At 46.3% G+C, this 26,495-nt stretch overlaps 1 protein-coding gene across 10 annotated transcripts in view; it reads left to right on the plus strand.

Annotated features, from left to right (window-relative positions):
• Nucleotides 1-26,495, plus strand: part of SORBS3 (sorbin and SH3 domain containing 3) — a 293,967-nt gene that overhangs the window by 69,982 nt on the left and 197,490 nt on the right. For 7 of the 10 annotated variants that reach the window (XM_069214033.1, XM_069214036.1, XM_069214035.1 and 4 more), the window contains exon 2: nt 18,707-18,841. The exons of 1 other annotated variant lie outside the window; for it this stretch is intronic. In XM_069214033.1, the coding sequence (XP_069070134.1) occupies nt 18,797-18,841 (45 nt within the window). In that variant the 5' untranslated portion in view covers nt 18,707-18,796. Of the gene's footprint in view, nt 1-7,883; nt 8,027-18,706; nt 18,842-26,495 lie in introns of those variants that run through there. 2 more of the 10 variants (XM_069214034.1, XM_069214037.1) reach the window with 2 other exon arrangements.

A 26,495-nucleotide genomic window follows, 5' to 3' on the forward strand; every position in this document is an offset into this window, starting at 1 on the left:
TATCGGCCAGTGGAGACTCGGCCGGCACCGATGGTGGAAAATCTTGACCCTGTGATGGATCTCCCACACGACCGTTAGATCCCACTCATTGCATGGCGTTCCTAGACAGGGAAACCAATCAGTGGCTCAGACATACAGTGAAAAATCTCCTTGCATGTCAGGGCAATAGATTTTCCTGTATTTCACTTACTAAGGCCCTCATTCTAAGTCTGGCGGGCGGCGGAGGCCGCCCGCCAGACTTCCCCCCTCCAAAATACCGCTCCGCGGTCCAGAGACCGCGGAGGGTATTCCAAGTTTTCCCCTGGGCTGGTGGGCGGCCGCCAAAAAGCCGCCCGCCAGCCCAGGGGAAAACAACCTTCCCACGATGAAGCCGGCTCGTAATCGAGCCGGCGGAGTGGGAAGGTGCGACGGGTGCTACTGCACCCGTCGCGTATTTCACTGTCTGCTATGCAGACAGTGAAATACTAGCGGGGCCCTCTTACGGGGGCCCCTGCAGTGCCCATGCCATTGGCATGGGCACTGCAGGGGCCCCCAGGGGCCCCGCGACACCCCCTACCGCCATCCTGTTCCTGGCAGGCGAACCGCCAGGAACAGGATGGCGGTAGGGGGTGTCAGAATCCCCAAGGCGGCGCAGCATGCTGCGCCGCCTTGGAGGATTCATTTGGGCAGCGGGAAACTGGCGGGAGACCGCCAGTTGTCCCGGTCCGACCGCGGCGTTACCGCCGCGGTCGGAATGCCCAAGGGAGCACCGCCGGCCTGTCGGCGGTGCTCCCGCCCCCGTTGGCCCTGGCGGTTCTGTACCGCCAGGGTCATAATGAGGCCCTAAAACTTTAGGAGTTTACTAGAGAAATACAAATAGTGTATGCCAAATGGGATTTTAAACAAAATACAGGGTACCTGCTCCGCATTTAACTGGGCATGAAGTGCATCCAATGTACTTGAGGATAGTGTTAAGGCAGGGAGATTAGAGCCAGGCAGATGCGGACCTCTAGACAATGCAGGCAGCTCCTATCAGAAGCACCAGAGCCTGATAGTGTCCAATAAAATTGCATATGTTTGCTGTGCTCTCTTAGGATGGAATGCCACTGATGAAGTGAATATCAGTCAGCTTCCTGTGTCCGTCTTGCAGCTCTTATAGGTCAAAATGTAGTACACTAACCACTCAGTTTAACGTATTATAGTTATATTTATGGATGGTATTTGAATTATATAATTGAGGGGTGATGCACCATGTACCCAGCTCAGCATATAGAAACTGGACCCCGTTGAAATGAAATCTCAAATTCCTCAATTCATGTACTCAGTAGTGAGGATGGAGGTAATACCAGCGCATTCCTGTGACCATTGAAGCACCACATGAGAGGGTTTCAGTGAACTAGATGGACAAAATATATTTAAGAAATATATTTAAGAAATTAAAGTTATGCACCAGCTTTAATTGGAGCCTTGGTTCGGGATTAGATTAGAGATTGGTCAAGACCTTGAGTTAGGCCTTAGTTAATGCTTGGCAAAGAACATGGTGCTGCCTTGGTTAAGAAATAAAGGTCTTGAATAAAGACACCTACAAACTCATGAATTCCATCCATTCAGGGGCTTCCTCAGCCCCGTGCACACATCACATCTTCTACCTGACCAGCACTACTATTACCTGAGAGCCCTGCCGGACTATCAACTGTTCCATCGAAACTGCCCCCATCCCCTCCAACTTGAAACATGCAGAGATCAACCGACTCCTAAAGAAACCCTTTGCCCACCCAAGGGAGATGAAAAACTACAAACCCATCTCTCTCCTCCCCTTCCCAGTCAAGGTAACAGAAAACGCTATCAACATGCAACTAATGGAGTTCCTCGAGTCAATCCACATTCTTGACCCCTCACACTCCAGTTTCAGGAGCAACCACAGCACCGAAACAGCCCACCTTACAACAACTGACGACATCAGGGCCATACTGGACCACAGTGACATGGCCGCCCTCATCCTCCTTGACCTTTCTGTGGTGTTCAACACAGACCCCCTATTCCACCCTTTGCACCAGACTTCACGACGCTGGCATCTGCGGCAAAGCACTGGAATGGATTTGTTCCTTCCTGTCCGGAAGAACCCAGATTGTCAGACTTCCACCATACACTTCGGCACGCAAAGAAACCTGCTGCGAAGTACCCTAAGGATGCTCACTAAGCCAGATACCCTTCAACATCTACATGGCCCTGCTTGCCAAAGTCGTCAGACAGCACGGACTAAACATTGTCTTCGATACCCAACTGATCCTCTCCCTGACTGACAACCCATCAACAGCCAAGAGAAACTTCCACAACGGTATGAGTGCAGTCGCCACCTGGATGTAAGCCAGCTGCCTTAGGCTCAACTCAGACAAGACAGAGATCCTCGTACTCTGCTCCACGTCCTCTGCCTGGGATGACTCCTGGTGGCCAGCCACCCTAGTAAATGCCCTCAACGCCCCTGACCATGCACGCAACCTAGGCATCTTCCTGGACTCCACGTTTTCCATGACCTGTCAAGTCAACGCAGACTTATCAGCCTGCTTCCACACCCTGCATCTCCTTCGGAAGATCTTCAAGTAGATCCCCACAGAGACTAGAAGGACGGTCACCCACGCTGTAGCCAGCTGAAATTAGACTATGGCATTGCACTCTATGCCGGCATCACAAAGAAGCTGCAAGCAAAGCTACAGCGAATCCAGAATGCAGCAGCCAGACTCATCCTGGACATCCCCTGCCACACCCGCACCTCCACCCACCTCAGAGACCTCCACTGGATCCGGATAGACAAACGCATCACCTTCATGCTACTGACTCACACCTGCAAGGCACTTCAAACATCGGCCCAGACTACCTCAACCACCACCTGACCTTCTACACCCGTCAGGTAACTCCGATCCTCCTATATCGCTCCCACCGCCATCCACAGAATCAGGAAAAGCAGATTCTTCTACCTTGCAGCCTGGACATGGAATACTCTCCTATTCAACCTCAGACAAGCCGCATCTCTGAAGCAATTCAGGAACGAAGTGAAGACCTATGTACTTGAGTAATCAGCATGCCCAAAACATCGCCTTGAGACCCCACGGATGATAAGCTGCATTTTACAAGTACGGATTGAATGAATGAATGAATTAATTAATTAATGCCTTTTTGGGGAGTGGTCCTGTCCTGGTTACCACCTTGGGTTATTCAGGTCATGCTCCAGGCCTTGTTGATAGACTAGTGCTGGGGATTTAGTAATTGATATCAATTCAAACATTTCACCCATCACTTTTTGATTCTCTCTGTGTGATACCCTAAGTGTGACTGGTATGCTCCGACAGACACACATCATGTAGTTCACTGTACCATAGGACTCAAGCTGTCCCTCACTGATGTGGTTCAGACATGGCTGAAACAGGTCCAGGTTGCTGGTGTTCTAGTTGGGGGAACTGACTTGGTTGTTCAGGCTGGATTGTTCCTATTGGACCAATAAAAACACTGATTTGCATATGGTTGCTCCCTCTCTGGACAATAAGAGAAAAATACAATAGACTGAAATGCAGTCCAGACTAATTCCCAGTGCCTGTGATTGATTCAAGCATTCCACCATCACTTTTTTTGTTTTATTTCTCTTGCCGTGGTGTAGCGTCATCCCAGTGCTAACTGAGGACTAGTAGTGTCATGTCACTTAGGGCCTGATTTAGATCTTGGCGGAGGGAAATACGCTGTCAGAAAAGTAATGGATATCCAATCCTCGGTATTGCAATCCCATTTCATCCTATGAAGATCGTAATACTGTGGATGCGATATCTGTCACGTTTGTGACAGAGTATTCCATCGGCTGGGTTCTAAATCAGGCCCTTTGTCTGTTACTGATTACATACCTCTTGTTTGATAAGACTTACAGGACAACGCAGTGTATTTTTCATCCATTGTCAACCTTTTGCTTTCTTTTGCCCCGGGGATGCACTATCACTACTTCTGAACTTGAAAGAGTCAGGAGGGAAAATGATGCCTGACCCACAGACAACTCTGTTGAGGTTGGGGACACTCTACGCTCATTTCCTTTTGCCCTCCTCTACCTCTGAAAATGGCTAGTCTACTTATGTATCCCCAGGCGAGATACCTGAAAGCATTTAGACTAATCCATGGCCTCTAGATTGATTCATGGGACTAAACTGGAATGTATCTAGGTGACAACTCTGTCCAGCTGTCTCAAAACATGGAAGAATGATGATAAAATGCTGCCATAAAAGGAATTTCACTCTGACTCAGGCTTCCTGGTTGTATGTGGCCATTTAGTGTCAAATCAGACCACACGTGTGGAGATGTATATGGCTGAGACGTAGCTTTTTTTCCTGCACCATCAGTGGAGAGGTCTACTGACCCCACCCCGTTGAAAATCTAGTATTGTCATCCCAATATTTGATCCTTTTCCCCACACATTGTGAATTTGTATTTATGAGCCTAAAAGATGTGCTTAGAATTGGCAGCTCCAGAAAGGGAATGTGTGATAGAGGTGGTAGCGACCACTGTGGGAATACAAAAACAGCCTTAAATAGCTATAGCCCCTTAGGCTAATGACTAATGAACTAAACGGCTAGTTTGGGCCTGGCTCTAAGGATGCCCCTCTTATGGGCTAGTTGCCATGGTTTCCGTCAGGAAAGCCCATTTGTTCCTTGTGACTTGTCGCCACCCTTGACATCTTGCCTCCTGCGGGAGTTCCCTGTCAGATGTCTGGCTTTTAGGGCTGAATACACAAAATGAAAGTTCCAGTGCAGACCAGTTTCCAGGCACCCAAGTTCTTGGAAAAGCCAACAAACATGTTTTTTATTGCTTACTGGCTTACACCCATAGTTTTATGCAAACACCACTACTAACTGGAAGTTGGACACCTGTATGAGAGGCTCCTGCTAGGCCAGGGGAGCCGGAAGGGCTTTAATCCAATGGAGGGAACGACCAGTTTATTCTAGATGCAATGTGTCCTCAGGAAGCACACTTGTCTTATATGGTCTTCCTGCACACAAGATCTATGTAAAAACATTCAAGCCACACTTTTGAGGAAGTGGTTGGCACCAGTTTCAGGAAACTGCATGGATTTACTGATGAATCAGTAGACACCTCTTCAGGAGGATAGGATAATAGCTCTGTGTCTTTACCTATCAATCAATTGCCGTCAACAGCCATCCTGTCCTCTGATCCTGATGAGAGGATAGCAGTTGCCCTCTACTGTGGATGAGAGTATGTGCTGAATGTACCGCCAGTCTAGGGGAGTCCAGTGTTTTCATGATTCAAAGCCCTTAGACAAAAAACAACAGCAGTGCAACGGAGGCAGGATGTCACAGTCGACTATCCATGAGCGACATTTAAACAAACAATGGACTAAGACGAGCAATGAGATGCCTTTTTCTCAGTTTTACTTGGCACTTTGTATAATCTCGAATTATTTTCTTCTCTTGTACCTTTGTAAATGTTTATCGTTTCTGATGAGAGTAGAAACGAGCAGAAGCGGTAGAAGAAATATGAATATATTTAGCTATGAGGATCGAGAGGCTGAAAACGTCGGAATTTTCTTAAAACTGTTTACCAGGCACAATTTTAGGGAGAATTATGAGAAGGGAAATGTAATCACAGGGTTTCCCATATAAAGAAGACATGATGTATTCTGCCCTCCTCTAACTCTAGTAAAGCTGTGTTCAAGGTTTACTAACAGTAGGGCGGTGCGAACATCTGCAGCACTGTATTACAGGCAGAGTAAAAACTACCCCGTTCCAATCTGCAAAAACGTTTGCTCGCTAATTAGTAATCAAAGCGCTAAAAAGTGCCATATTAGCGATGTGTCAAGGAAAGGCCGGCTTTAGCCCTGGTTGCACCCTGTCCGACAATCTTTTTTGGCACTCCCCCAGTGACCTTCTCCATTGATTCCCTCTCTACCACCCTCCAACAGTGCTTCTCACCCCTGCATAGACCCGCTCTGATACTGTTCAGTTGTTTTATAGTTCTCCTCTTTGCAGTGTAGGGTGCCAGAGCACTTTGCATCACTCACATGCAGAGACCATGCACCATACATGTGTAAATCAGTCTATAGGAAATGTTACACAAAATGATGAGGATTACAGGGTGTAGGAATCACATGTCATCTATACCAGCTGTCAGAATATTTTAAGAGTGGGTTGGTCTGAAGAAGCACAAGCTCTGGATTTAAAATGTAACACAGTGGATGGGGTTGGATTTACTATCAAGAATGTGTTTCCACCCAAAGTAACAATTTTAGCAACATTTGGATAATGAAATACTGAGAGGGGGGACATAAGGTTCCAACCATGTGCCTTGCAGTTTGCTTGCTGCTCTTTGATGACAGTTCATAGGTCACTTTGCTATACATGGATTGTAACTTATGAACTGAAAATAAAGCAGTAACCCACTGAGCTATTCTCACAAAATACAAGTCTGTGACCTGCATGGTACCCATTCTTTGCAGCAGGCATATTATTCCCTGCGCCACTTTATGATGAGTCAAAACTGCCACTAGACAAAGCCCCATCTCTCTCCAGCAGAAACATTAATCACCAGTTATCGTGACATTTTTATTGTTGCCTGAAATCTGTCCCACACAAGAGAAACTCTGCAGTGGATGCTTTTAAACCTATAAGTTATTTCTAAACACAGTGCCCCGGGCCCCACATCAGCGCCAGGTGCAGCTTCACCAGTCACAGCCCTAAACCAGCCCTGCCTCAAGGCACAAGGGTGAGGCAGTGCGGCCTGTGTGGCGTTTGTTCTCGAGTTGCGACCGCCAGCACAGATTTTTACCAGTTGTCAACTGCCCAAGAGAAAAGCCACATAACATGGGCAAATTATACATGTTGCCTCTGGAATGTCATTCAGGGTACCGTTTTCATCTGGTTTCATTTGGTGCTTGTACTGAACGCGAAGCCAGGTAGTACTGCTTGAGTAAAGCTCTCTTTACGTGAAATGCCGTGGGTGTTTGCGCTTTTCCCTCTCTGACACGCCCCTGTCACAATTCTTCGTGACACAAAGCCTTTGACGTTGTGCTTACATTAAATCTTTGGCGCCAAATACATTTTGGGTTGGATAGTTGCTCGACACTGATATTTGCGTTTTTGCGGTGTGCAAGGGCTCGACTGATCTGCTCCGCGTCTGCCCCCTTTAGTCACTCCGGCATCGCTGCATTACCCTGTCCCCTTCAGCCAGCGAGAAGTGGGACGCGAGCATCTGTTTCACCACATGCCACGCATGTTGCTATGAATCGGCCGCCGAGTTACTGGTGTGTTTTTGTTGCCTCAGCGCGGGTGATATCATCTTTGGCAACAGCACCTTTTCTGAACCACTAGCTTCATTTCTGGGCCTTGTAGGGCTTTTTGTTCATTCTTATAGACCGCACTGGGTTGGACCCGTACTAAAAGTTAACATTGGTTCTGTCTGTCCTTTTTTTCTATAGTGACAGCCCTCATTTTAGAGCGAGGCCTAGTCCTCGTCGTGATCAGACTTGCCATCTTTATAGACTTGTTGCGCTTCATCTTTGCGCTAAACCAAGCCCAAAACAACTCACTGTACCATGGGACCCCCCACCCCCAGAGAGATGCCGTGCGGCGATGGGGGGCTCACAGCGCTGCCTCTTGTTCCGCACATGCTGTGGGCACTGACAGCCCATTGTCCCGGCACTATAGAGACAACGCACAAAGCCATGCGCGGTCGCTGAATAGCGAGGCCGACCGCTGACCTCCCCACCGACAGCCCCAGCGTGACAGGGGGGTCTTTGTCTTCTGGTACTCCAGAGGAGACCGTCACAGACACCCCCAACTCCGGTTCTTGACAAGTGGGGGGTCGCTTTGTCTTCTGTGTTCCCAGAGAACGAGACGACCACCGCGTAGTACATGGCGGGAAGGTCCACCCTCGCTGCCACCCACCCAGTGCCCCTCTTTTTCCTCGCGGGCTCTAGCTTTATTCAGAATCCTGGACACCCCCCACACCCAGAGCACTGGGGCACTCGGAGAGTTCCGCCTGCTCTCCAACTTCCAAGGTGAGTCCCCTTTCAGCATCACTTCCCGGGGTTCCCTCATCCGGATCCCGGGGTGCAGTGGGAGCCAAGTACGCCCATGTGGCCCTTGCCAGCGCCCTTCCTTCTTTTGCTCGGTGAGTTATAGAAGTTGTGCGCTTCTCGTTGCACCCACCACACCCATGCGTCTCCCTGTCGCTTGCACCTGTTCTTCCCATCATCCCCTGCGGCGTAAGGCAGCCCCCTGGCGCAGGTGGGTCCCAACCACTAGCTTCATTTCCGGGACTTTTCTGGGTTTGTTTGTTCATTCTCATAGATCGCACTGAGATAGAGCAGTGGTTCTATCTAGTGGGACAAAACCGATGTCGAGGCTAACTTGTGACTGGCCCTCCCCCAGTCTTCTCTTTGAAATTTCTTTCCGACCAGGGGAGGGGAGTCACAGGCTAGCCCCGATAGGTTTTGAAAGGAAGGAAGGGCTGGGGCAGCCAGTAATACTCCAAGAGACCCCGTCCCAGCCTCTCAGAGGTAGCAATCTACTGCTGGCAGTTCTCCGGCTGCCCCCAGGCCGGCTGCCGTGACTCAAGAGCTTGAGCCCACACCCCCAATAGACTTCTTCATTAACCCCCTTGAATATTGAGCTACCTTGGAGGCTCCGCCGTTTTCCTTCTTTCCCCTGAAGGCAGCAGCCCCTCGGTTTTGGACGTTGTGTTGTTCAGCGCTTCTTATCGCTGAAAGGGCCACACAGAGGCCCTGATTCGTATCAGGTGCCTGGGCACCCCGTTTGGAGTGAACGGTTGATAGGTTGTCGGTTGGAGTTAAAGCTTGTGTGAGACGTGTCGGTGAGGTGCATGAGGTTCAGAGAATACTCTAAAGCTGGTCTGGGGAAACAACTGCAGCCTTTTCTTAAGCACAAGTTGTTGCAGAAAAGTTTGAGAATAGATGTGTCTGCTTACGTAGATATCCTTTTTTGGGTCTGGTGGTTGAAGACGGCTTTAGCTGTTTTGCCGGTTTTCTGAGTTAAAAAAAAATATCACAGCATAATGTTTTGGTCAGCAGTCTTCTTCCATTGGTCTGTTACATTATCTGTTACTCTTTGCTTCTGTCTACTACTTTATACAGCATGGTGCGAAGGGTCAGTCCACTTCAGCTAGCATTCTCTCTGCGTGCAGTGTGGACAGAGGGCTCATGGAACACTGTTGTATTTTGTTTTTTTGCGTTGAGCGCGCAAGCACTTTGACCTGTTATAAGTATTGTGGGCTTTTAACCACATCCACCTTACACCCATCACTTTCACTCGTTCGTGGGCTTGCCTTTCAAAAATCCCTTGATGTCATTGGTAATTGCTTTACGTTTGTCCCGCCTTGGGATGTTTTTTTTTTACCGCTTTGCATACTGACCCTGCTACATGGATAATTGCACGATTGATGATATGCTTCAGCGTGGGAGAACTATATTTTTCTTTTGTCTCTCCCCTTCATTCTGCGAGGCAGCCATGGCCCTCAGTGCCAACAGCGCAAACTCCATCAGTGGTATTGGAGCACTGGTCACATTGTTCACACTGTTACCTAATCAGTAATTTCTTTTGGCTCTCTCCTTCATGCTGCATAGCTTTCCCAAACATACTTATAACTTGCAAATGCTTTATGTAAAAATTACAGATATCAGCAATGCGGCTCTCCAAGAACAGCAGGAGAGCCAATACTACAATATTCGCTGCACTTCAGAAAAGTTGCCCATAATGGTTTGTAAGCATTCTTTTTCAAAACATTTTTGCCCATAACTCAGCCTGTGGTGGTTCCAGGACAACAGGACCAAAACGGTCAGCACAACCAGCCCTTTCTGTTTAGGTCATTTATGAGTCCCCACTCTAGGTTAGTAGGACCCCCAAAATAATAACTCCTCCCACCATTAAGTGTCTTTTTAATCTCTCTTGTGGCCGGGAACTTTTGTTTTATAGCTTGGAGTACTTTGTGTTCTAAGGGCCTCAGTATTGCAGTAGGCCTGAAAATGTGTAGACCACTATACCCTCTAGGACAGAGGTCTTCAAACGGGGGGGTGGGGCCCTCTAGGGGGGCCTCAAGTGGTCCCGGGGGGGCGCCAGACTCTGGCCAAAAGAAGCATTCTACAGATAACAGGCCATTGTTTTAAGCAGAAGCATGTCATTGCATTTTTAAAAAGGTAGCGGTACTTAACTGCAATGTTAAAAAAGGTCTAGACATATCTAAACATTGACAACTTTATAAAATAATTGTGAAAAAATTCAGAAGGGGGGCCCAGTGATTTTTATTTTTCTACTGGGGAGGGGGGACGCAGCATTAAAAAGTTTGGAGGCCACTGCTCTAGGGGGTAAATATATGGTTGCACTACATTACTTTGCGCCATTCTATATTCACGTGGTTATGCCCTCCAGGGGCAAATTATATGGTTACAAGACCATGTTTCTTATAAATTGTATTTTTATTGTGGTGTTCTTCAGGGGTTGCTCTGAGCATTACAGTCAACATACTACAATATTTGCTGCCCTTGGTTGTACCTTAATGCTTTGCAGGGCGCTCTTATACAAAACATTTTTGCTCATAGCTCAACCTGTGATGGTCCTAGGACAATGGGACCACCTTCAAAACATGCAGCACAATGCGCTCTTTCTGTCTAGATCATCTGCGGGTCCCCACACTATGTTAATGGCAACCCTAAAATAATAACTCCTCCCTCCTTTCAGTGTCTTTTTAATTTCTCTCATGGCTAGAACTTTTGTTTTACAGCCGATAGTAGTTTGTGTCTTGTTTGTAATATCATTGCAGTAATCCTGTTAGCCTGGAAAACGTGTAATGCACTACGGCCTCTACAAACTAAATATATGGTTATACTGTAATACTTTCAGTCATTTTCTTTTCATGTGATTATGTCCTCTGAGGGCTAATTATATTGTAACATGACAATGTTTCTTACAAATGCTATTTTCTTTATGGTATCCTCCAGGGGCTGTTCTGAGCATTACAGCCTTATGCCAAATGTTTATTTCCAATAAAGGTTTTTATTTGGTTTAAATTATCATTGTGCATGTTTTATTAACCCCCTTCGCTGCCAGGCCTTTTCCCCCTTAGGTGCCAAGCCTTTTTTTGTCTGTTTGCGGCCGTTCGCGCTTAGACCCTCATAACTTTTTGTCCACTTAAGGTCCCCACGCCAAATTTACGTCCTTTTTTTCCAACATCCTAGGGATTCTAGAAGTACACAGACTTTGTGAGTTCCCCTAAAGGAGACCAAGAAATTAGCCAAAATACAGCGAACAATTTGTTTTTTAAAACAAAAATGGGGAAAAAGGGCTGAAATTGAGGTGAAAAAACAGCAATTTTTCTCCACATTTTACTCTGTAACTTTTTCCTGTGATGTCAGATTTTTAAAAGCAATTTACCGTTACATCTGCTTTACTATTCTAGTTGCGGGGATATATAGTGCTTGTAGGTTCATCAAGAACCCTAGGTACCCAGAGCCAATAAATGAGCTGCACCTTGCAATGGGTTTTCATTCTATACAGGGTATACAGCAATTCATTTCCTGAAATATAAAGAGTGAAAAATAGGTATCAAGAAAACCTTTCTATTTCCAAAATGGGCACAAGATACGGTGTTGAGAAGCAGTGGTTATTTGCACATCTCTGAATTCTGGGGTGCCCATACTAACATGTGAATTACAGAGCATTTCTCAAATAGACGTCTTTTTTACACACTGTCTTACATTTGGAAGGGAAAAACGTAGAGTAAGACAAGGGGCAATAACACTTGTTTTGCTATTCTGTTTTCCCCCAAGTCTCCTGATAAAAATGGTACCTCACTTGCGTGGGTAGGCCTAATGCTCGTAACAGGAAACGGAACATGGACACATCAGATTTTTATATTGAAATCTGACGTGTTTTTTGCAAGGTGCCTAGCTGTAGATTTTGGCCTCTAGCTCAGCCGGCACCTAGGGAAACCTACCAAACCTGCGCATTTTTGAAAACTAGACACTTAGGGGAATCCAAGATGGGGTGACTTGTGGGGCTCTCACCAGGTTCTGTTACCCAGAATCCTTTTCAAACCTCAAAATTTGGCCAAAAAACACTTTTTCGTAACATTTCAGTGACAAAGTTCTGGAATCTGAGAGGAGCCACAAATTTTCTTCCACCCAGTGTTCCCCCAAGTCTCCCGATAAAAATGGTACCTCACTTGTTTGGGTAGGCCTAGCACCCGGGACAGGAAATGCCCCAAAACACTATCTGTACACATCAAAATTATCAAATAGAAAACTACTTGTTTTTGCTGGGTGGGGCACCTGCGTTTTTGATCCTGGGCTCGGCAGCCATCTAGGGAAACCTACCAGACCCAGACATTTCTGAAAACTAGACACCCGAGGGAGTCCATGGATCCCCCAATGTTTTCTTACCCAGAACCCTCAGCAAACCTTAAATTTAGCTAAAAAATCAAATTTTCCCACATTTCTGTGTGGGATCACCGCACCCGGACAACGTTCCCCTCAGTCTCCCGATAAAAGTGATACCTCACTCGTGTAGGTGGACCAAGTGCCTGTGACAGGGAAGTGCCAAAAACATGTCGAAATTGAGGGGGAACCAAAGAGGGTCCAAAAGGGCAGTTTGAAAAAAAACATTTTTAGGCTGAAAAGTGCAGCAGAATTTTTATTGGTATAGATGAGACAAGGTTGGGTGATAGGAATTTTGTGGGCTCCTGCAGATTCCGAAAGGTTCCATCACAAAAACGTGGGAAAAAAGTGTCATTTCCAGCAAAGTTGGAGGTTTGCAGGGCATTGTGGGTAAGAAAATAGTGCAGGGTGCATGTGAAGCACACCACCCTGAAATGAACCAGATGTTTAGTTTTCAGATGTGTCTAGGTCTTGTGGATTTTTCTACATGGCAGCATCCCAAAGTCCAAAAATTGCAGACCTCACCATTCGAAGTGGGACGATTTTGAGAGTTAGCCAAGCTCTCATGGCCCAAATGTAAAACTAAAACCCAAAATAATCAAATGCCCTCTTGCTTGCCATGGGATAAGATGTTTTAGTGTGCGGGGGGAGAGCTGAAAGATTGTTACCCCCTTCAGTTGGGTCGGGGGCATAACCACCAGGCCCATACTGGCTGGTAGCCACCTCCCTACTATTTTTTTAATTCCCTGGCATCTAGTAGACTTTCGCCCCCCCGAGGGTGTGGATCGGGGATAATTGCCCAATCTGCCCACTGGTGGGCAGAACAACGTTGGCCCCATTTATTTGGGGTGGGTGTATGGCCATACCCCCACCCTCTTATTTTGAAAAAAAAATCTTCCCTGGTCTCTGGTGGGCTTTCTGCCAGATTGGCCTTCCACAAATAGGCCTATCTGCCCCTATGGCCAACAGTAATGTGCCCCCATGGGGAGCGACCCTTGCCCGAGAGGCTGCCCCCCCAAAACAAAACACACACATACACACACACCAATCCCTGGTGTCTAGTGGGTTCTGCCCCCCTTGGGGGCAGATTGGCCTAACAAAAATAGGCATATCTGCCCCCAAGGGGGACAGAAATGACCTAAATTCAATTTGCCCCCCTGGGGTGCGACCCTTGCGTACTTGCGTAAGGGGTCACTCCCCATACATAAAAACACAAAGTAAATTAACAAAATATAAATATCCCTGGTGTCTAGCGGTTTCTGCCCCTCCCCCCCCGGGCAGAAACCGGCCTAATTATATTAGGCCGATCTGCCTCCATGGGAGGCAGAAAGGGCCTAAAAATATTTTGCCCCACCTGGGGAGCGGCTCTTGCCCAAGGGGCTGCTCCCCTTATGCATAAGTATAAAAAAAAAAAAAAAAAACCCTGGTGTCTTGGGGAGGGAGGAACGGGCAGAAATGGCCTTAAAATAATTTGGCCCCCGGGGAGCGACCCTTGCCTAAGGGGTCGCTCCCTACATATTAAGAAAAAATGAACAAAAAAAAATTAGCCCTGTTGTCTAGGGGTTTTCTGCCCCCGGGGGGTGGGGGGGACGGGACAGAAATGTGCTAAAAAGAATGTGGCCCCCTGGGGAGCGGTCCTTGCCCAAGGGGCCACTCCCCTTATGCGTAAGTATAATAAATAAAAAATCCCTGGTGTCTAGTGGTTTCTGCCCCCCCGGGGGCAGATCGGACTAAATATATTAGAAATGGCCTAAAAATAATTCCCCCCCCTGGGGAGCGACCCTTGCCTAAGGGGGGAGCACTAGCGCTTCCCCAGAGCGCTGGTACATAGACGAAAGGGTTATGTCTGTGGCGCCTGAGAGGCGCAGCCATGGACGTAACCATTACGTCTGTGGCGATAAAGGGGTTAATCTCTCCTTATTGCAATTATGACCATATTTCAGGCCAGCTTAACATCCTTATTACACTATGACTGTTTGGACAATCTTAATATGTTTGGGTGACCCTTCAAGTTTATTTCTCCTCTGTGGCTGTTGGGTCTTGTTTTGGGAATTGTGTAAGCCAGACAGCAACTCTGATGGTGGGGTGGTGAAAGTGGTATTCTACTGGAATTAGCATGGCAGATTTAAATTAGGATGCTTACTGACACCATTTTCTATTTTGGCTACAGATAGAATAAGAAGGTAAATGGAAGTGCTTTAGTTGTATGCAGGGCCACTGGAATTCTGCGGCAGAAAAAGACCAAATTATGAGGCAGGATTGACCAATTTCTGTGGCAAGAAAAGTCCAGTTATGAATTTACAACGCCAATAGCTCCAACTCAAGCAAATGCGAGACCCATTGCATTGCAAATGCTTGCTTTCTCTTGTGAGGGCCTGCCATTTCTCCTGCACGTTGGTCCTGGCCACTCCCTTGAGTTTGCATGTGTGGCATTGTGCTCATATTTTATATTAAAAAAATCCCAGCATTGCTGCCCGTCTATACACATGGGTACACATGCATGGGTGGCCATCTTCAAATGCTTTTTATGAAGAAAAAAATCCATAATGGGTGGCAATACATGTATATACATGTATGTAACCCCTCACACGTCAGTGGCCATTTGAAATACATTTTTTATATTTTATTACAAAAAGCATTACAGTATGGCCGCCCATGTGTGCAAATGAGTCTGCTGGCACTGGTGGCTATCCTTGAATATTTTTGCCATAAAAATTCGCACAGAGCAAACAAGCAGTGGCAAAGCTAGTAGGACTGAGGTCAAACAGTATAAGCTGATCGCTTGGCTTTGCCAATGCTTGTTTTTAAGAGTGGCGTTTATCCTATAATTTTGCGAGTGGGACAATTTAGGATTTTAATGCTCTCCAGATTTCGAGGTGGTTTTCCTTTTTCATATCCTAGTTGGATTATGAAATCACTAACCTTGTGGAATTGAGCGTGGATCTGCTTGGGATAAATCCACACCAGATTTTCAGATTAACTACTAACAAAGTAATGGTTTCCTAATCAGATTCATTTTACGTACATGTAATTTGTGTGGTTATTTTGAAAACCTGGCATGGATTCCCCAAATAGGCCAAATATCCCGGCTCAATAGTTTTGTTTGACATCTAAGCTTCTTTTGGGGCTACTGGTGACATCCCACTTTAGATTTAGAATATCAGTGTCCAGGCCAATGCTTTTAGCTCAGTGTTTCCCAAGCTGTGGGTTGCAGCCTGATTTCTGGTGGGTTGTGAAAGCCCAAGCAATAAATCAAGATTCCTTTAAATTCTGTATTGATCATGCCACATTTGCAGGGCTTAAACAGACAGAGGTCAGATTTCAGACTATGTCTTCTGTCAAATTGCTACTTTTTCAAGATGGGATTGATGTTTACTTTTCTTTCTTTGATTTCAAAGTGAGGAGTTTGTAGAGTGAATTATATGACAATATTAGGATGTATTTTCTTTGCAACATACAACAAAATGTAAATACCTGTAAATGAACTATGCACATTCAGCAGTTATGAAAGCAAAAATGAATTATTTTTAGGTCGAGCGTGCAAGCGTTTTGACCTGTTATACGTATTGTGGGCTTTTAACCCCGTCCACCTCACACCTGTTTCTTTCACTTGTTCGTGGGCTTGCCTTTCACAAAGCACTTGATGTCATTGGTAAATGCTTTACGTTTGTCCCTCCTTGAGGCTGTTTTTGTCCCGCCTTGCAGACTGCCCCTCTTACATGGATTATTGCACGATTGGCAATATACTTCAGCGTGGGAGAACCATTTCTTTTGTCTCTCCCCGTCATTCTGCATGGTGGCAGTAGCACTCACAGCACGAGTGGGAACCACAGTGTAAACTCGATCAGTGATATTGAAGCACTGGTCACATTTTTCACAGTTATCTTATCAGTCTCATTTCTTGTGGCTCTCCCCTTAAAACACTTGAAATTGGTGAATTCTTTATTAAAACAGAAATCCTCAAAGTTAAAGCGTCTCTCCCGGCACACCGGGAGAGCCAATTCTACAGTATTCACTGCACTCAGGAAACTCGTGCACTCGGGAAACTTGTCCCATAATGCTTTGCCAGCATTCTTTTTTTTTTTTTTTTTTTAATGTTGCTCTTAACTCAGCCGGTGGTGGTCCTAGGACAATGGGACCACCTTCAAAACATTGACCACAATGTGCTCTTTCTGTCTACATCACCTCTGGGTCCCCCCACTAAGTTAGTGGGGACTATAAAATAATAGAAGTTATATTTTTTTATCCTTGTTTGTAATATCATTGTAATAGTTCTACTAGCCCTAAATATGTGTAATGCATTATGCTCTCTAGGGGCTAAATATATAGTTACATTGCATTACTTTCTCCCATTCTTTTTTTGTGTGGTTATGCTCTCTAAGGGCTGACTGCATTGTTACATGACCATGTTTCTTCCAAATGCTATTTTTATTGTGGTGTCCTCCAGGGGCTGTTCTGAGAATCGCAGTTAACCTACTAATATTTGCTGCACGGAAACTCAAGCCATAATGCTTTGCAGGGCATTACTTTTGCAAAACATTTTTGTTCAGAACTCAGCCTGTGGTGGTCCTAGGACAATGGGACCACCTTTAAAGGGCTCTTTCTGTCTACATCATCTCTGGGTCCCCACACTAGGTTAGTGGGGACCCCAAAATAATAACCCATCCCACCCCTCAGTGTCTTTTAAGCTTTCGCATGGCTACAACTTTTGTTGTACAGCTGGTATAAGTTTTGTTTGAAAGGCCTTGTTTTGTAATATAATTGCAGTAGGCCTGCTAGCCGTAAAAATGCCCTCTAGGGGCTAAGTATATGGTTACACTGCATTACTTTCGCCTGTATTTTTTCATGGGGTTATCCACTCTTGGGGCTAACAATATGGTTACGTGACCATGTTTCTTACAAATGATATTTTTGTTACGGTGTCCTCTAGGGGCTGTTTTGAGCATTACAGTCTAATGCCAAAAGTTTATTTCTGATAAAGGTTTAATTACAATTGTATATGTTTTAATAATCTCTCTTCATTACAATTATGACCATAATTCAGGCCAATTTAACATCCTTATTACATTATGATTATTCTAGTTTATTTCTCTCATTACTTCTCCGTGGCCGTTGTTTGTCCTTTTTTGGGGGAGTTGTGGTAGTCAGCCAGCAACTCTGATGGTGGGGTGGTGAATGTTCTTTTATTGGAATTAGCATGACAGCTTTAAATTAGGATGCTAAAAGGCAACCTTTTCATTTTTTGCTGCAGATAGAGGAAGAAGGTAAACATAAGTGCCTTAGTTATATGCAGGGCCACTGGAATTATATGGCAGGAAAAGAAATTATGAGGCATGGTGGACCAATTTATGCAGCAAGAAAAGTCCATTTATGAATTTACAATGCCAATACCTCTAACTCAAGCAAATGTAAGACCTATTGCATTGCAAATGCTTGTTTTGCAGTTCTCTGGAAACAAAGATTTTAATTGGATCAAAATATATCAAAATACTGTACGTGGTCTTGCACAAACGAAAAATATTCACAGAAACATAATTTCCATGCATTATCATTTGTGTGCAGTATCAGTAAAACTATGTCTGTTCAAAGTTAATGGACATTTTAGTTGAAAATGTGTTGTGTTTAAAGGACACTTACCACACGATGCTTTAGTTACATTAAAAAAAAACACCCAACATGTCATCTAAAGATAGGTGGGGCTTGAACGTTTGTCATTCCAAAAAGTGGATTGTGGTTCTAAATAGTTTGGAAACCACTGTTCTAGTTGGTCTGTCAAAATAGCTCAATGGGTTCGGGACCTGTTGCATAGATTAGCTCGCATCTTGCATGGGGTTAGCTGCCGTCCTTTCAAAGGTCGGCTGCGTCTCCCGTTCTGGCTGTAGTTTTCAGTGTTCGACAAAACGAGCACTGGCCTAACGCAAAATGGTGCCTCGCCAACCCACATACCCAACACTGCAGAAAGTAATGTGATGATGCCCCCCTGAGACTTTTATACCTCACAGAAACTTGTTGGACTTAGGGTAAATGGGGACTCGGAGAATGTTGGGGCCGCCCCTGAAAACAAGCAGTACTTAAATTGGATAATTATAATTACAACACGTGTCATGCGACATAGATGAATGGTGATTGGCTGTACAAGAGCACGTGTTTTTATATTATCATAGATATTAATTGAATTGGGTGCCACGACTTTGCAAATGCCAACGATACATGCAGGCCCTGGCCCTGGCCTGTGTCTGACATGACGTTTTAGGATTAATACTCAGTCTGCCCTCTCTCACTTCCCCTCAGGCTCCAGCTGAAGGAGCCCGCCCAGATCCGGGGCAGTAACCTGGCCCTGCACCATTGGTGGTAAATACCCTGAGTAGGACTGGAAGGACCATGGACCTCCAAGTGACCGGAGCATGGACACAGCAGCCCGGGGTGGTGAGTTTCGCTCCTTTGGGTCGTTGGGCTCAGGGGTGGGGGTGCCCAGTCCACCGTGTACAGGTGGGGCAGTGCAATCGATAGAGGACATGGGGTGGAGAAAGACTGGCCCAGACGAGATTTCTGTGGTAAGTGGCTTGCAATGCACTGGACCCTGTTATCGGACAAAAGCTGTTTTGAGGCTGTGGAGAGGGTGGGCATGTGCAACTTCCCTCCGCGCATTTACTTGTATGGTGAGAGTAGGCACCTGGATTGAGCCCTTCCTTCATTACAAACAGTGTTTCTCTGCACAAACATTAGCTGCTCAATTCATAGTGTGGTGCGGGAAGTCACGTGGTATACTCCCAGCTCTTGCACAAACAATACTCACGTGAGCCTGTGGGCTCCCACACCTGGTCAGTGCTCACGTGGTGAGCTTAGTGGCTCTGCACATACCCTATGGTGAGAGCACGGGATCCTCGCCCCCGTACAAACAACACTCATATGGTGAAGGCCACGTGCAGTGAAATATCCACCATCTCACGTGCAGTAATACATTTCTCAAACTTTCAAAATGTTATCAAATGGCAGCCGGTTGTTTTTTTAGAAACGTGCAATATGAAAGCATTATTTTTGGCTAAAGATGAGTGCAACGTGCTGACCAGGCCATACAAATAGGAAATCCGTAAGATCTGTGCAATATCTTTATGGTGATTATAGTGAGAAGGGAATCCCAGCAGTAGGCTTTGTCCTTTGGCACAAGCGATGTCCATATGATTTGATATGATGTGGGTCATGGTGGTCATTGGCAGTGGTCTTTTCTCTGCAGACCAAGAAATACTCATGTGCTGAGGGGACATAGTGTTCACCAGCAGTGTAGTCCTGCCTGGGCCCAGATGGTGTCCATGTGATAAAGGGGCATGGGGGTGATCACCACTGAACTCTCTTCTGTAGCACTAGCAACATCTATGCTTTATAGGAACACAGTGGTGTCCAGTAGTTCTGCCTGCGGCACACCCGATGCTCATGTGATGAGGAGACAAGGTGATGACTGCCAGTGGACTCTTCTCTGTAGCACAAGTGATGTCCATGTCATAAGGGGACATGGTGGTCAGTGGCAGTGGAGTCTCGTCTGGGCCCAGATGGTGTCCATGTGATAAGGGGACATGGTGGTCACTGGCAGTGAAGTCTCACCTGGGTCCAGATGGTGTCCATGTGATAAGGGGACATGGTGGTGATAGGCATTAGACCCTCCTCTGTGGCACTAGGATATCCAAGTTATTTGGGAACATGGTGGTGTCTGGTAGTCTTGTCTGCGGCACACGCAATGCCCATGTGATGAGGGGACAAGGTGGTCAGTGGCAGTGGAGTCTACTCTGAAGCACAAGCGATGTCCATTGGATGGTATTTGATAGCCATCAGCAGCAGACTCTCTCCTCCAACACCAGCAATGTCCCTGCAATGAGAAGGTCATTGCCTGCAGCAGCTTCATTGTTGTGATGAAGAGGTAGCTATGGTGGACTCTTCACTCTGTCAAGAGCTGATTTCATTGACTGTGACACATAAATTCAGGCTTAGCATAGGCCATTGCACATATAAAGTTACATTGGTTCCCGATTGAAGTAACACCACATTATTTAGCCTAGGCTTTGTGGTAAATATGAGTGATCAAAAGAATATGTTGTAGTCCTTGAAATTAATACATATGATAGGATTTGAATACAGTTCTACATTTTAAACCTTCCGCACACAGTTAAATACATAGCAAATTCTAAATAATCTTATTATAGTAAGATCAGATATAGATCCAAAAAGAGAACCGAAACTGTACTGTCAGCGTTTCAACCTTAGCAGTAAATAAGGGAGTCTTCCTCAGGATAAGGATAGCAAAGTGTGTGCAGGACCCAGAGACCCACAAAAAGACAGGGGACGTTCTTTTCGTTTGGCATCCCTGTTTGATAGTGTATAATCATTACTGTACTGTAGATAAACAGTACCTGAACTTGCATTGTAGATTGCAATGCAAAGTGATAAGCGGCAGTAAAGAGTACAGTGAACATAAGGATAATATTTCATTGAGAAGCCTTCTCTCACAGAGGTGCAGGGCTGGCTGTCTTTGCCAGGAGCATGATTCAGAATCCTGTGACTTAAAGATCCCATTTATAAGTGATCCAATTCACTCTAATATGTGTTTACGTGTTTGTAAGAGCCTCAGTCATGTCCCTCACCTCCTTTTCAATAGGGGGGGAAGGTGAGCGGAAGAAAGGGTGGACAAACACGGAGGGTTGTTTTGCCTTTTTCCATTATTCCACTGACAGTGGGGGTGATAGTCGCTTGCAATGTCCTCTCTGGTTCAGCCTGTGTCCACGTGCAGATAGCTAGCACATAAAATAGAGTCTCTGTTGAGGTAAAACAGTATTCATGTGGTGAAGAGAGAACCTGAAGTAGATTCTCATCTCTCCTTGAACAATATTCATGTAACGATAGAGGGCACTTTATGTGGAATTTCTTTTTTGTCAGACCATGATTATGTGGTGAGGGGGACAGGAGACGGCATGTATAGTGGATTCTCTCAGTGGCACTGCACATGTGGCAAATGTGAACTCTTGCAGTGTACTCTTCCATCGGGGACAAATAATATTAATGGGGGAACTGAGGGACAAGCAGTGTAGTGCCCAGTAGAACAAGCAATATCTGTTTACTGTGAAGTGGAAGTTCATGCAGTGTGCACCACCTTTTGCACGGTGCTTAATGTGGGGAAAAAAGGGTCAGGTGACAAACGTTTTTGCTTAGACCCCACCGCCGGTACTGCCGAGTATCTGAGTTACCAAATAACAAGTCTGTATCCTCCCGAGTTGATTCCACCTCATGCCTCGTTCTTTCCACACCCTACACTTCCCATCTATTTATCTCACTCATACAGGTTGTTTTCCACCCCTGCTCTTCCCCCTTTCCTCGCGATCTTCCTGTCTTTGTATTCCTAATTATGTATTTCTTTTCTGCCTTTCTCTCTCTTGCACTGGGTCAAAGTCTAATTGTGAAAATTAAGTTCCGATTCCCAAAAATATGCGGCAGCGCCCCCCACCTTTACCCTCCAGTGCAAACGAAGCAATGTCATCACAAAAACAGTGTACACATGGCGAGGGTAACAGTAACAATGTGATGAATGAATGGATGGATGGATGGATAAATGGAATGCTTAAATTAATCTGTAGTGAAATGGGATCTCCCTTCTGGACCGTCATCATGCGGCGAACGGAGAGCACCTACATTGGACCCTCTTCTTCCTCAAAGACTGAGCCCCTGCTTCGGAGCTTGCAGAGCCCCTGCTTCGGAGCTTACAGTCTGCTCACACAATAGTCTTGTGACACGGCCGTGAGTGGTTGTGGTGCGCGGGCACACCCTCCGCTCTGACGCGGACGACATTCTTGTGGTGAAATGTGGGGCTCCCACAGAGGATGCCTGCGTCTGCACACAGCTTGTGGTGGATAGCGGGGGATACTGTATTATACTGAATGCTTCCCTCTGGCGCTGCGCAGTTGAGAGGGACACTCCCCCCAGCCACACGCATCATTCACGTGGTGCACCTGCAGACTCTCGAGGCACTCCACAAACAACACTCGTGGGAAGAGCGTGGGCGCGCGCACCAGGCTCCTGCAAGCGGGGCTCGTGCTGAAGGTTAGAATGTGACCGAGGGCGCACTACTTCGCTACAACCGAGTCGAACACTCTTCGCGTGGGGAATTGCGATGCACTACCACGTGACCTCTGTGCCCGCATAATTTATGGAGGCTCTGGAAACTCTGGCAATAGACGTTCCCCTCTGCACTGACAGTGGCTGTCGAGCGAGGGGAGGTCAGTGGAAAGGATCTCCCCCTACTTCAGACGTGGGGTGAGTGTCGACGGCAGCTGCTATGGATACTTCCGGCCCAATAAATATGTACATGTGGATCCATGCTCTTAAAGTTTTACACAGTTGCTCGCAAAACAGAGTACATAGTAAATAAAAAAAAAACATTCTAAATGCCTGCCTGCGCAGCGCTAAATTGCGCTGCATCGCACAGGCACCACCTTTAGTATATACTGTACCGGGCTATCCCCCCTGAACAAAGAACATGAAGGTGGTGAGTGCAGGCACCACAACTGAAACTTCTATTGTGGTACAAACAATATTTTTGAGGTGATCTCTAGCCTGAGCCACATACCAAGGAGGAAGCCAGAAAATTAATATACCCCCCAACTTTGAACTAAACCTCTGATGACACCAAGCAAGCAGAGCGAATTAGCTCACCCCCCCCAGCAAAGCTCCCTTACCTCTTCCAGCCAAACATATATCCATTCATCCTTTCATCCGCCCGCTGATATCCACTATTTCAGGTTTACATTCTGTCATCCATCAGTTCTTTAAGCCATCATTCAATCCGTCCCTGTTACATTCATTCATCACCTGTTCCATCCATCCACTCTGCCATCCATTGGTACAACAATTCGCCCATCCTCTGCCATCCATACTTCCATCTGTTTACTATGCCATCCATCCACTCTGGCATTCACTCTGCCGTCCATCCATTCATTCATACATACATACATACATACATACATCACGCCATCCATCCCATCATCCATCCATACCCTCAGCCATCCATCAACTCTCCCATCTACCCACTCGGCCATCCATCCATCCACCGACTGCCATCCATCCTTCCACTATCCACTCTGCCATCCATCCATTCTAACATCCATCCATCTTGACATCCATCCATCATACATTCATCCTCTCTGCCATTCACCCATCCATACATTTGTCCATCCACTCTGCCATGCATTTACTTGTCTTTTCACCTACTCATCCATCAGGCCCTTTGCCATCCTTTCACCTGTCCATCTACTTATCCATCCATCCCTGTACCCTGACACCCTTTCTCCTGCCCATCCACCGATGAATCCCTCACTTTACTTTGCCATCCTTTTATATGTCCATCCACTTGTCCATTCACTGTCACTCATCCATCCCTTTACTCTGCCATCCTTCCATCTGTCCATCGACATACATTTCTCTAACCCTTTCCCCCCACTCATCAGTCTACCCACTCATTCATCCATCCTTCCTTTCACCCTTCCTTCCATTCAATAGTACGTCCCTCTTCTATGCACCCATCTTTCGTTATTCCGTGCTCCTGCTGTGGCGACGGGAATCACATTCAGTGAGATCTCTCTGCAGGCCCAACATGTTGTCAGGATGGGTATCTTCAGTGCCTTCTTCTCTGCAGTGCATACCATGTATCCCTATTGTGACCGATTGTCCTTCAGACACTCCATCTGTAAAACAGTAGCAGTGTGGTTGATTGCATGGATGTCCATTCAACAAAATACCAATGAAAGTGGAAGTGACGTCATGCATCATTTCTCCCCATGATGACATCACAGAAAGTGACACCAGGTGACCTTGGACCCCAGGAACATCACAGGAAGTGCTTGGTGACATTTGACATGAGCCGATGCAGGAAGTGACCTCATATAACATGTGAAAAAACGTCTAGTGAGGCACAGAGCGCTAGAGACCTACTTCTTCTGTGAGAGGTCAGATTTGAGCCATGACCCATCACTCTCCACATGCGAGCCTTGTTAATGTGCCTTTGGCAAAATGGTGCTTAAGAAATAGAAATAAAATGCAATGTGGAAGAATCAAAGTGTGACGCAGAGGGTAAGTAGGAGACGTTTTATTTAGAAAAAAGAAACCTTTATATATGCTTTCACTGTGTTAGAATTTTGTGTACATCTGCAGAACATTTTATCTAGAAAAAGAACTATACATTACTAAGTAAAAGGAAAGCCCCAAATTAATATTACCCTTGCTATTCTGGAGAGTAATAGTCCTTATAAAGTATAAGACAAGGGCCACTGGTATTGCTTGAGTCTATCGCCAATGCATTTTCTGCCATGCATAGGATTTTATGTCACAGGCTCCTAACAAATACCCATTTCTCCTTCACTGTTGGCCTTTTACATTTTCAGTCGCTAAATCGTGTGTCTCAACACAACTCACCTTGTTTTACGCCTCTTAACCACCTTGGGCCCACTTCATACTTAACATCCACAGGCGGCCTCGCGGCTCCTGGTGAGTGTGGTGAGGCAGCGGGCGCCATTTTGTGCTCCCGGGTCAGGTGCTGGGTAGCTGGCCCGAGGGCGCGCGCATGTCAGCACCTTCCGCGGCTCCCTGATTTACTTACACGTTAGCCAAGATGTTGGTGGGTCGAACGGGGTTGTTGCTGCGTGAGCGGGGATGGAAGGTAGGTGTGGGGGATGCAGGGCCGGCTCTAGAGCGGTGCGACCGGTGCCACTGCACCGGACGTTGACTTTGGGTGGGGGCGCTGCAAATATTTTATTGTTTTAAAAGCACCTGCTGCCGCGTTCCTTGCCGCCAGCAATTTTCACGAAACAATTAAAATGTCAAGATAATTCAGGTGATTAATGGACCTACTGGAGAGAGAGTTGAGTTTTGTCTAGTGGAACTTTTAACTCCTCAGAAGGTAGCACCGAGGGTTAATATGCCTGATGCAAAGAACGTGCACCATGCAGATCACAAAGTCCATAAAGTGTAAATAGGACAGTGGGTTACTGCTTTTGCTGCAGAAATCATTCAGTTTCTTGCTGGTTATAAGTTAAAATCCTAAAATAGAGCAGTGAGTTAGAAACTGCCACCAAAAAGCTGCGTAGAAACTGTAAGGTACAGGTTAGAGCGTTCTGATTTTTTTCTCTAGTCTTCCATTATCCTAATGTTGCAAACGGGGTTAATTTGAGTGGAAAACAATTATTATTAGTAAAGACAACCCCAAATCGTGGTGGTACTTTTAAAATTCCCCGTTTGTAATTCTCCAGATCAAGCACTCTTAGGCTATGCCGCCTACCAGTATGGGTGAGGTGACTCCTGGAACTTGTGGTCCTCTGTCTTATGTAACATTTGTTATACACTGATTTACACACATATGATTGATTTGCCTCCCTATGATGTGTTTGTGTTGTCAAGTGCTGTGACACGCTACACTAATATGAGTGCCACTATATAACGAATTAAATGCATCTGAGGGAGATGGTGGTTATAGAGACTTGAGGGCACTGTGGAAGGGTGGTGAGGGAATCCGTGGCAAAGGTGCTTATTGGGGGGCGCAAACAAACATTGTCACCAGCGCTAAAACTGCACACGATGGTTGGGGGGGGGGGGGTCACCTTCACACAGCTGAGCACAGGCTCAATGCTAAAATTGAAACATTGGCAGTTTGTGGGGTTGGAGGGCGTCAACTGTGGCAGGCGAGGAAGAAGTGACTGAAAGAGGCTTAGTCTGAATAGTTGGAGGCGGGAGGGATGCTGCAGACCGCCTCTGCCCATACCAAAAGCCGGCCCTGCTGACATCCGTTCTGATTTAGGCTAGGCTATTGCTTTTTAGCCATTCATGCGGCCTACCGATGTTGCAGCCAATTCCTACAAGATCTTAAAAGCTGGCCTGTGGTGACAATAGAATCACCGGAAGCCGGTTTCAACCAGCCGCAGGGATGGAGTGATGTACTTATCTCTGAAGCCATCATGTGACCCCCACGCCCCGGTGCTTGTAGGTCGGACTGCCCACTGCCGCGGCCGGGCACTTCAGCTGCCCAAGCACATGACAACCGGGCTGGTGC

Source organism: Pleurodeles waltl, chromosome 11 (genome assembly GCF_031143425.1).
Source record: "Pleurodeles waltl isolate 20211129_DDA chromosome 11, aPleWal1.hap1.20221129, whole genome shotgun sequence".
Lineage (NCBI taxonomy): Eukaryota > Metazoa > Chordata > Amphibia > Caudata > Salamandridae > Pleurodeles > Pleurodeles waltl.